The following is a 10493-nucleotide window of genomic DNA, read 5'->3' on the forward strand; positions in this document are numbered from 1 at the left end:
AGGTGCCTGTAGTCCCAGCTACTCAGGAGGCTGAGGCAGGAGAATGGCGTGAACCCGGGAAGCGGAGCTTGCAGTGAGCCAAGACTGCACCACTGCACTCCAGCCTGGGCGACAGAGTGAGACTCCGTCCCCTGCCAAAAAAAAAAGGAACCATGCAGTATTTGTCCTTCCGTGCCTGGCTTATTTCACTTGGCATAATGTCCTCCAGGTCCATCCATGTTGTTGCAAAAGGCAAGATTCCCCTCTTTTTTAGGGCTGAATGTTACTGTCTTGTATGTCTATACCACCATTTCTTTACCCATTAATCTGTAACTGATGCTTGAGTTGCCACAACACGCTTTCTAGGCTGATCCATCACTACATGGGTGATCCAAAATGGTAGCCTCCGGGCACCATGGCTGACACCTTTGATCCCAGCACTTTGGGAGACTGAAGCAGGTGGAGCAGTTGAGCCCAGGAGTTCAAGATCAGCCTGGGCAACATGGCAAAACCCCGTCTCTATGAAAAATACAAAAAACTAGCCAGGCATGGTGGCATCCACCTGTGATACCAGCTACTCAGGAGGCTGAGGTAGGAGAACCGCTTGAGTCTGGGAGACAGAGGCTGCGGTGAGCCGAGATAGTACCGCTGTACTCCAGCCTGGGTGACGGAGTGAGATCCTGTCTCAAAAACAATAAAATAAAATGAAATCGGTGGCCTCAGCCCCAAGTGTGAGTGGCTTTCCAGTCTGGCTCTCCAGGGCTGCTCAGGAGCACTTCCTGTATCTCTTAGTTTAGCTTCTCAGGAGAGAAATGACAGCACAAGTTATGACTCATCTCCTTAAGTCAAGTGTCAGTGATGTGGTGGGGGAAGTAGGGTGGGAGGGAGCTGATGAGCCATGCCACTTCTGAAACGCAGGGTGTGTGGCTCAGATGCATGGAGAGGCAGGTGGATGCTGGGAGGTCAGAGCCTGCAAGAGCCTTGGGGCTGTCAAGTGGGATGGGCCCCTGGTGCACTCAGAGTACACCGGGCAGGTCTCAGGGCAGGCTCCCTTGACCCTGGCGGGGTGATGTGGTCGATCCCTGAGGAATTCATGGCAGGGCCCGGTCGCCCGCCCTGGGCGGGCCCCATCCCATCTCAGGGCTGGCCTTTCTCAGCTCCAGCAGAAAGCACCACCGCGAGTCCAGGATGGGCAGCCCCATTGTGCAGCCTGACCACCCCCCATGCCAGGGGCCCCGGTAACCCCAGCCAGGCTGTCCCTGCACTCCTTCCTCTCCCAGGTCCTGCCCCTCCTGGGAGTCAGCCCGACAGGAAGGCCCTTGTCCTCCCTTCCCTGTGCCTCCTCCCGGGCTGAGCCCTGAGCTGGGTAGGGACAGAGCCAGTCCTTTCTGGGGGTTGGCTCCCAGGCTGGGGCAGCTCCAGGCCCTGTGCAGGTCCTCAGCGCTGCCTGGGTTGCCTTACAGTGAGACGGAGCTGCCTCCTCTGACTGCGCCGGAGGCCAAGGTAAGAGTCTGATGCGTGGAGGGGCTGGTCCAGGGATGTATGGACTGGGCGGGTGGTCAGTGAGGCGGAGGAAGCAGCTGGCCTGGGCGGTGGCGGGTGAGGGCAACACTCTGTCACTGGGAGGGGCAGCAGGGACCCGACCCCAGGTTGATTTAACTTTGGCAGTTGGATACAATTCCAAAGTGAGAACCACAGTCCTGGCTTGGGGGTGGCTGCCCGCTTGTGTCAGGACCCCACCTAGAGGCTGGGACCTAAGACTGGTGTGTCTGTGGCCTGAGGATGGCACATCCCAGGGTCCCAAAGCCTGCCTACTGGTGCTCATTTGCTCAAAGGCTCTCAGCCCTTAGGGTCTGCCCTTCCCTGGCTCCTTCCAGCTGGGTCCCACCAGGGCTCCAGAGCCCAAGACCCAGCATCCACGGGCAGCTCTGGGAAGCCCAGCAGCTCCACTAACTCCAACATTCCTCATTTGACAGCGAATTCGGCGGGAGACAAGGAGAAACAGCAAGTGGCTGGAGATGCTGGGCAAATGGGAGAGGTACAAGAACAGCGAAAAGGTAATGTGTGGAGGGAGAGGCCCCCGGAAGCACTCTCTGCAGCGACAGGGTACAGGCACCCATGGCTGTGGCCTGGCACCGTCGCCTCTCAGAGGGCGGGTGGCACACTGTCCTCGCCCAGAGGACTGCAGGCCTGGTCGCCAGTTTTCCTGCCTATTCGTGCAAGCGTCACCTTGCTGGGAGGGAATCTGAATCTAGAGTTGGGACCACCTGGAGTTCAAGGCTAGGGATGCCCTGGTGACCCGAAGGAAGAAAAAGGTTCAGATCAGAGTTTCAACTCTGAGTGTCCATCCACTCTTTCAGTCCTGGGAAGGGAGACCCTGTCCCAGCTCGATCTCACCTCTACTGAGGAATCATGGGGCCAAAGCTGACAATTCCCAGAATCCCCAGGCTCTGGTCCTCACTGGGGTCACCCCGTGGCCTGTGACACCAGATTGTTTTCTGCCCACAGCTCGTAGATCGCATATACGAGGGAATTCCCACGAACATCCGGGGCCCGGCGTGGTCAGTCCTCCTGCACATTCAGGAAATCAAATCAAAAAATCCCAGCAAATATAAGGTAACCTCAGCCAGAGCACAACAAACAGGACAAGCCGTGTCAGGGGTCCAGGTCTCCAGCTGGAGGGAACGCCAGGCCCACCCTGGGGGGGGCAGGTGGTGAGGGGGAAGGTCAGATGAACACCCTGGGCACAGATGGTGATACAGTCACCACAGACAGACAAACTCGGCTCTGGTGACCCTCCCTGGCTTCAGTAACAAGCCAAAAAGCAGCTTTCTGTAGAAGGAAACCTTCTTTCCCGAAGTGCTGACCGTGGGCTGACTGCCATTTGGGGCAGGGAGTCTCCCATCTGTTCTGAGGCTGCTTCCTCCTCTTGGCCCTGCCCTACAGCTCATGAAGGAGAAGGGCGAGAGGTCATCTGAACACATCCACCAGATCGATCGGGACATTAGCAGGACTCTCCAGAACGATGTCTTCTTCAGGCATCACTATGGAGCCAAGTAAGCCTACAGGAGCCACAGGGTCCCAGTGGAGATGGGGTGAACGAGAGGGATGGGGACTTCCCCGGAGCAGAAGCCAGGGTCACCCAGGAGAGATGACAGAGCTGCCAAGAGCTCTCCTGGCCCAGGGAGCAGCTGGCACCATGAACCGAGCACCTCCCTGGTTCCAAGCCCTGGGCCAGACTGGAACATGTGGGGCCGGAACCCAGGAGGATCCTGAGGAGACAGAAGACAGCAAAGAAAATCATGCACAATGGTGAAAGGTGCTCTCCCTGACCCACGGGGACCCGTGGTAGGACCCACGGGAGGGGGGCAGGATGGAGGGCCCATGAGCCTCCCCAGACAACACTGACAGCACCAAATGCTGGGAGAATTATGGGTCCTGGAAACTCTCATCCAGGTCTGCTGGGAACATGACACGGCACAGCCACGTTGGCAGCCAGTTGGGCAGTGGCTCACAAAGCTCAATGGACTTGAACCACGTGTCCCCAAGGTGTCACAGATATTGAGCCCACTGATTTGGAAACTGACATCCACATGAAACCTGCACGCCATGTTCACTGCTTGATTCATCGTCACTCACACACGGAGCCTTCGGGGACGGCCTTCAACACGGGAATGGGGAGAGACAGGCTGGTCCTCCCTTCAAACGGAAGACCCAGTGAGAAAAGGGAACGAGCCAGTGATGCCCGCATGAACGTGGGTGGATCCTAGATGCATTTTGCTAAGGGAAAGAAGCCAGACCCAATAAGCTACCACAGTAGCATTCCCATTCGTAGGCCATTCTGGAAAAGGCCAAACCACAGGGACTGAGGAGCAGTCTGGGTGGCCAGGGGCTGATGAATCAGGGAGAGGCTGGGTGCATAGGGGCCACTCTGGAGACTTGGAGGATGAAGGAGTCACTCCAGGAGGGGCTGGAGCGGTGGCCGGGAGACTCTGCACATTGGTTTGGAACCGTGGAGGAACTGTACACCCAGAGACTGAACTGGCATGTGTGCAAACTGAAAAATAAATCATTCAGAGTGAAAAGGATCGGTCAACTCACTGTACAACTGGGCTATTTGCATGTCACGGATGTGGATTTTACTGAAACATTTCTTCAACAGCCTCAGGCCCTGAAGAGCTCACTGCTTTTCTGGTGAATCATCTGAACCTGAAATGGGATTTGTCATTAGGATTTGTAGACAAAGTGAAACTAACAGCATCTGCACAAACCAAACCATAGCCCCCTTTCTCTGTTTCCTAGGCAGCAGGAACTATTCCACATCCTCCTAGCCTATGCGGAGTATAACCCGGTGAGTATTCCCGGCAGTGAGGTTCCCGGGCCGTATTTCCATATTCACAGGAGTGGGTGTCTGTGGGGGTGTCGTTGCTTCTTTTAAAGTTGGTATTTGTGACCCACCAGGTTATAGGAGGTAGGATTCCAGCTCCCCGCTGGCATAAACCTCCAAGCAAGGGGGTGGTCTCAAGGGGTCAAGCTGAGACACAAAGGAGTTGGGGCCTGGACTCCTGGTGTCACCTGGGCCTGACCACCACTTCTCAGAACACGAAATGACGCCCTCCTCCTGGGGCTGCCCCAAAGCCTGGGAGCTTGGCAGCCTCACACGCAGGATGGTGGTCTCAGGAGACATTTTGGACAAGGTGCTGAAGTGCCTGATGGACTTGGCTCTTGTCATGAAATGAATTTGCATCCTGAGGAAGCCTCTTCTTCAGAGGAAGCCTGTCCAGTCACCTCTGCCCTCTCCAATGACATGAGTCCTCCCAGGTGACCTCAGCCCTCCCAGCTGATGTCCTTCCATGGTGACTCTGGCTCTTGCAGGAGGTGGGCTACCGCAGGAACTGAGCCACATCGCCGCCTTGTTCCTCCTGTATCTGCCTGAGGAGGACGCATTCTGGGCACTGGTGCAGCTACTGGCCAGTGAGAGGCACTCCCTGCAGGGTAGGTGAACAGCTGCCCCTGGGGCCTCACGCAGCCAGACCCGGGGACGGCCACCGTGGCCAGGTGATCTCGGCTTTCAGCCAAGGCACCCTCCTTGTGTCGCCGGCTCGTTGGGAGCCTTTAGGACGTCTCTGCTGAGGGTCCCACAGGAGTCCGCAGCTGACCCCCCACAGCCCAAGTCAGACACCTTTCCACCCCATCAGCAGAGGGCATCTCATCCTCCCCGTGGCCACCCTCTGTGTCCCGGAGCCACGCCCTCCGGCTCTGATTCTGTGCAGCTGACTCTCCCCTCCCTGAGAGTCCTCCTGCCCTCCAGCTGCCGGGGCTCCCGCTGCCCTTGGTGCGCACGAATGGGCCGACCAAGCCCAGGTGGCAGCATCTCCCCATCCCGTGTCCCCTGGCCCGACCCCACTTCCAGGAGATGACCAGGAAGCCCAGTACCCACACTGTTCTGGCCGCCCTGTTGTGGCCTCACAGTCAGCCCTGCCCTTTTTGCATCCTGGCCCAGGAGGCCTCCAGGGGAACCTCCAGCCACGCTCCAGGGGATGTTCCCGCCCCACCTCCCCAGGGTAAAGGCCGCGTGGTGGGGTCGCCAGATGGGAGGGTGGGAGGCCTTCGGGTTTGGGGGCCTCTCAAGCTGCCCAGCTCTTGCAGCTGATGGCTCCACATCTTGGGGGAAGGCTCTGATTTCATGATGGACTGGGGGCTTCTCAGGATTCCACAGCCCAAATGGCGGGACAGTCCAGGGGCTCCAAGACCATCAGGAGCATGTGGTACCCACGTCACAACCCAAGACCATGTGGCATCTGGTGAGTTTATGGTCCCCTCGGCTCTTCCCCAGAGGCCCTGCATCCCGTGGGGCTGGACCAGCAGGGGGGCTGGAGCCCCTCGTGGGGCTGGTGACTGGCTGAGTCCCAGCCAGGGCCTGACCTGGGATGCCGGGTTCTCCATGGGCTGGGAGTTGGTTTCCTTTCCTGCCCTGGAGGAGACAGAGGCACAGGGATGGGGCCCCAGCTCCCGCAGAGCAGGGCAAAGGGCAGTGTGTCCACCGAGAGTGTGGGAAGGGGACGGTGTCGCGGGGAGCCCTGGACACTGCCCAGTGTTCTGCACTAGGCATAGGTTCTTCAGAGGCCCTGGAAGAGGGAGGTTTTTAGGGCAGCCCAGTGGCCTGAGCACCTCTGTTGCTCCCATCAGGACCAGGACATAGACGCTGGTCTATGCGGGCAGCATCTCTCGTTAGGCTGGCTTCTCCGGATGTTAATGAAGGTAAGGCGGCATAGGGAGACCCTGGCTCAGGGACCCTCGTTGCCCTGCAGTGCCCTGCTTCCTCAGTCCGGCAGTCTGGCTCACCCCCAGCCCACAGGAGGCTCAGGCGGGTCCCCGAAGGACACGCAAGCAAAACCCTCTGCCCAAGAGGGGTCATCCCAGAGCAGTGGCTGGGGCTCAGGCCCAGCCTCATGGGCAGACTGGGCCAGGACCCGACTTGAGAGGGCTCAGGGAAGCCTCAAGCGCTGGGCAAGCCCCTCTCTCCAGGAGCCACATCTCCACTCATATGAGTGCCCCCCATGAGGAGCTGCAAGACCTTGCCTGACCCAGCGTCCTGGAGGGCCCAGGCAACACTCATGGGGAAGGTCACTGACTCTGGGGACTGAAACCCCAATGGGCACAGCTCGAGCCACCAGCCCGAGCCTGGAAGGGCCAGGTTCTCCCACACCTGCTGTCTCCACAGATCTCTCTCGGGCTGACCCTGCGCCTGTGGGAAGTTTACCTGCTACAAGGAAAACAGGCACTGATGCACATGACGAGCATTGCGTTCGAGGTGCAGCAGAGTAAGTCTACGTGTGCCTAATGGGGCCTGGGGAGCCCCGGGGTCAGACCCCGACTGGCCCGAGGGCAGCTTCCTCACACTGTCCTCACGATCCCCTGTTCTGGCTCAGAGGGATGTCCGGCCAGGTGGGCCGGGAAGGGCACTGTGACAGCGAGCCCATCCCCCACATGACCCAGATGAAAGTCAAGAGTGTGGCGGGCACTTCCCTGTCCAGGTCGCCCCCCAGTCACAGCCTCCTGTGCACATCTGGACCCCTCGGGTGGCCACAAAAGGATCCAGCACCACCCAGTGAGAGGCTGAAGTGGCCACGGGGTATGGGCTGGCCCCCTCCCAGGGAACTCTTCTGGCCTGATGTCCACCCTGTCCCTAGAGCGCCCCAAGGAGACCTCCAGTTCTGGCCTGTGGGCTTGCTTTCAGAGCCGGTTCTGCCATCACTGGGCCAGGGATGATGACACGGTGCTCAAGTACCTCAGGGCCTCTATGAACAAATGAGCGAGGAAGCAAGCGGACCTGCCACCCCCAGGTGGGCTCCAGTGCCGTGTCCCCTCCCATGTCACCCTCTGCGGCAGTCAACAGTGGGGGAGGGCCCAGGACCTGCAACCCTACTACCTGGGACTTCCTCTTCACCTTTTCTTCCTCCTCTTCCTCCTGGACTCTAAGAAAGTACAGGAGGCCCACCGGTCCTCAGGGCAGGCACTCAGTGCCTGTGTACTGGACGTGTTGTGCACGCAGGAGGGGGATGTGGGCAAGACCCTCCCTCAAGCCCCCCCCCCACTTTCCACGGTGTCTGGCTCTCCCCCTCACAGGGCCCTCAAAGTTACTAGAGGAGCCAGACCCATTTGTGGGAGACCCTGCCTCTCCCTGCAAGCACCCACAGCCTCAGAGAGCAGCAGAGGCCCCTCACTCCTGCACGCTCTTCCTAGGTTGCCAGGACAACAAGCCTTGAGCCAGGGAGACAAGAGAATTGGGGGTCCCTGACCCCCAGAGCATTCAGGGAGAGGGCACAGGCGGGACCCCGGGCCCAGAGCCAGAGCCAAGAATTCAGCCCAGTGTGGGAAGAGTCAGTCCTGGCACGGACTGGGCAGCCCAGGAGGGCAGAGGGTGACCCACGTCCGGGCCCAAAAACCCACTGCAGAGACGGGTCCCCATGTGAGGTGGCAAGGGGCTGGGTGACATCCAAGGACCCTCCCACCTGAGTTCTGACTGGGGGCCGTATCCCAGGCCCAACAGCCCTGGGATGAATGTGTGTGGCAGGAAACCCACAGCCAGTCCCAACCCTGGGGGCAGTCCCAGGAGCCACCCGCCATGCCACGACAGCTTCCCCATGCCAGGGAGCATGTACCCCTCCCTCTGGGATCAGCAGACTATAGGCTTGTCCTCAGTGTCAGGCCACGGGGGCCACACAGAGACCCCGAGGACTACAGAGACGCAGGCAGGGGGGCCCAGCCCGGAAAGGCCTGCATGGGCTCCCTGGAGACGCTGACCACGTCTGTTTTCCTTTCAGCCAAAGCCGAGCAAGGGTCCTCGGCACCCAGGCCTGTGCCAGCTTCACGTGGCGGGAAGACCCTCTGCAAGGGGGACAGGCAGGCCCCTCCAGGCCCACCAGCCCGGTTCCAGTGGCCCATTTGGTCAGCTTCCCCGCCAGGGGCACCTCGTTCTTCCACACCCTGTCCTGGTGGGGCTGTCCAGGAAGACACCTACCCTGTGGGCACTCAGGGTGTTCCCAGCCCGGCCCTGGCTCAGGGAGGACTTCAGGGTTCCTGGAGATTCCTGCAGTGGAACTCCATGCCCCGTCTCCCGACAGACCTGGATGTAGGGGGCCCTTGGTTCCCCCATTATGATTTCGAATAGAGCTGCTGGGTCCGTGCCATATCCCAGGAGGACCAGCTGGCCACCTGCTGGCAGGCTGAACACTCTGCCGAGGGAGTGAGATTGGCTTTTGCGGAACTGAACAATGTGGGCATGGACTTCCGGGCCCTGCAGTGCACCCAGCACTGATTCCGACCAGGACACCTCCTTCGCAGCTCGGGACGAGGAGCAGTGCACTCCCACCTCAGGGCCTTATTATTTAGTTAATAGGATTGTACTCATGTTACATTTCTCAATTTTTTTTAAGAGATAAAGTCTCACTCTGTCACCCAGGCTGGAGTGCAGTGGTGCAATCATGGCTCACTGCTTCCTGGAACTCATGGGCTCCAGCAATCCTCCTGCCTCAGCCTCCTGACTAGGTGGGACTATAGGCACATGCCACCATGCCTGGCTAATTTCTTTGACTTTTCTCTAGAGACAGGGTCCACCCACGTTTCCCAGGCTGGTCTCAGACTTCTAGACTCAAGTAAACCTGAACCTCCCACCTCGACCTGTCAAATTGCTGGGATTACAGGTGTGAGCCACCACACCTGGCCTGAATTTCTTATGTGCCATGCTACTACAAAACGTCATTATGAGGGGCAGCAGGATGGAAGGTGTAGGAGGACGCTGTAGTGCCTTTACAATATTTCTGTATATCTAAAATGATTTCAACAGGAAACATTTATTTCAAAATGTGAAGGTTTTGACGACACCATGAGCCTGCCTTTGTACTTTAAACTCATGGAAGGAGAACCACCTTCACGTTTTGAAATAAATGTTTCCTGTTGAAATGATTTTAGATATACAGAAATATTGTAAAGGCACTACAGCGTCCTCCTACACCTTCCATCCTGCTGCCCCTCATAATGACGTTTTGTAGTAGCATGGCACGTAAGAAATTCAGGCCGGGGTGTGGTGGCTCACACCTGTAATCCCAGCAATTTGAGAGGTGGAGGCGGGAGGTTCAGGTTCACTTGAGTCTAGAAGTCTGAGACCAGCCTGGGAAACATGGGTGGACCCAGTCTCTACAGAAAAGTCAAAGAAATTAGCCAGGCACGGTGGCGTGTGCCTACAGTCCCACCTAGTCAGGAGGCTGAGGCAGGAGGATTGCTGGAGCCCATGAGTTCCAGGAAGCAGTGAGCCATGATTGCACCACTGCACTCCAGCCTGGGTGACAGCGTGAGACTTTATCTCTTAAAAAAAAATTAAGAAGTGGGTACAATCATATTAACTAAATCCTATTAACTAAATAATAATGTGAACTATTATCTAAGGTTATGAAGGTTAGAATTATCCCATTTTTGCCTAACTTCTCATACCTGTCCTAAGATCCCACCTGGGACTCACTCTCTGCCTTCGGCTCATGTCTCTTCAGCTTCCTCCACATGGTCCAGCAAACACACACCTGATGAGCTGATGGCTCATACACAAGGATAGACCTGTGGGCAGGGATTTTCAAATTTACACAGTAAATGAGTTTTCCATGGTGTTCCGGAGAGCACTCTTTGAGAAACACTTTGACAGTGACTCTAGGCCTCGATATCTATCAGCTGCTGTAGCTTGAATTTTGTTCAAGCTCAGTGAACACTTGCTCTGCCGGGTGCATGTGAAAGGGGCAAGGATGAGTAAGCTGCAGATGAAGAAGACGGGACACAGAGGGTCTGTCTAAGCTCTATCACCTGCCTTCAGCACTGACGGATCCAATCCAACTCTTAGGGAATGGTGGCCACGTGCTGGGACAGCCCCGGGCTCTGAGGATCTGACAGTGAGTGACGCAGAGCCACGCCTTGCCCGTGGGGAGCTCTCCAGCATACACCTCCCTCTCCCCTCACAGCGCCCT

General features: G+C 57.8%; 1 protein-coding gene across 1 annotated transcript; it reads left to right on the top strand.

Annotated features, from left to right (window-relative positions):
- The first annotated feature begins 1167 nt into the window (after positions 1–1167).
- LOC100586895 (TBC1 domain family member 3G) lies at positions 1168–8972 on the top strand. The gene is given in 12 exon segments (XM_030828166.1): positions 1168–1217; positions 1386–1482; positions 1956–2036; positions 2488–2595; positions 2926–3035; positions 4282–4334; positions 4858–4974; positions 5689–5783; positions 6169–6240; positions 6704–6803; positions 7173–7325; positions 8307–8972. Coding segments are annotated over 12 exon segments (1530 nt in total). The 3' UTR covers positions 8801–8972.
- Positions 8973–10493: the final 1521 nt, after the last annotated feature.

This window comes from Nomascus leucogenys, chromosome 14, assembly GCF_006542625.1.
Source record: "Nomascus leucogenys isolate Asia chromosome 14, Asia_NLE_v1, whole genome shotgun sequence".
In the NCBI taxonomy this organism is placed as follows: domain Eukaryota; kingdom Metazoa; phylum Chordata; class Mammalia; order Primates; family Hylobatidae; genus Nomascus; species Nomascus leucogenys.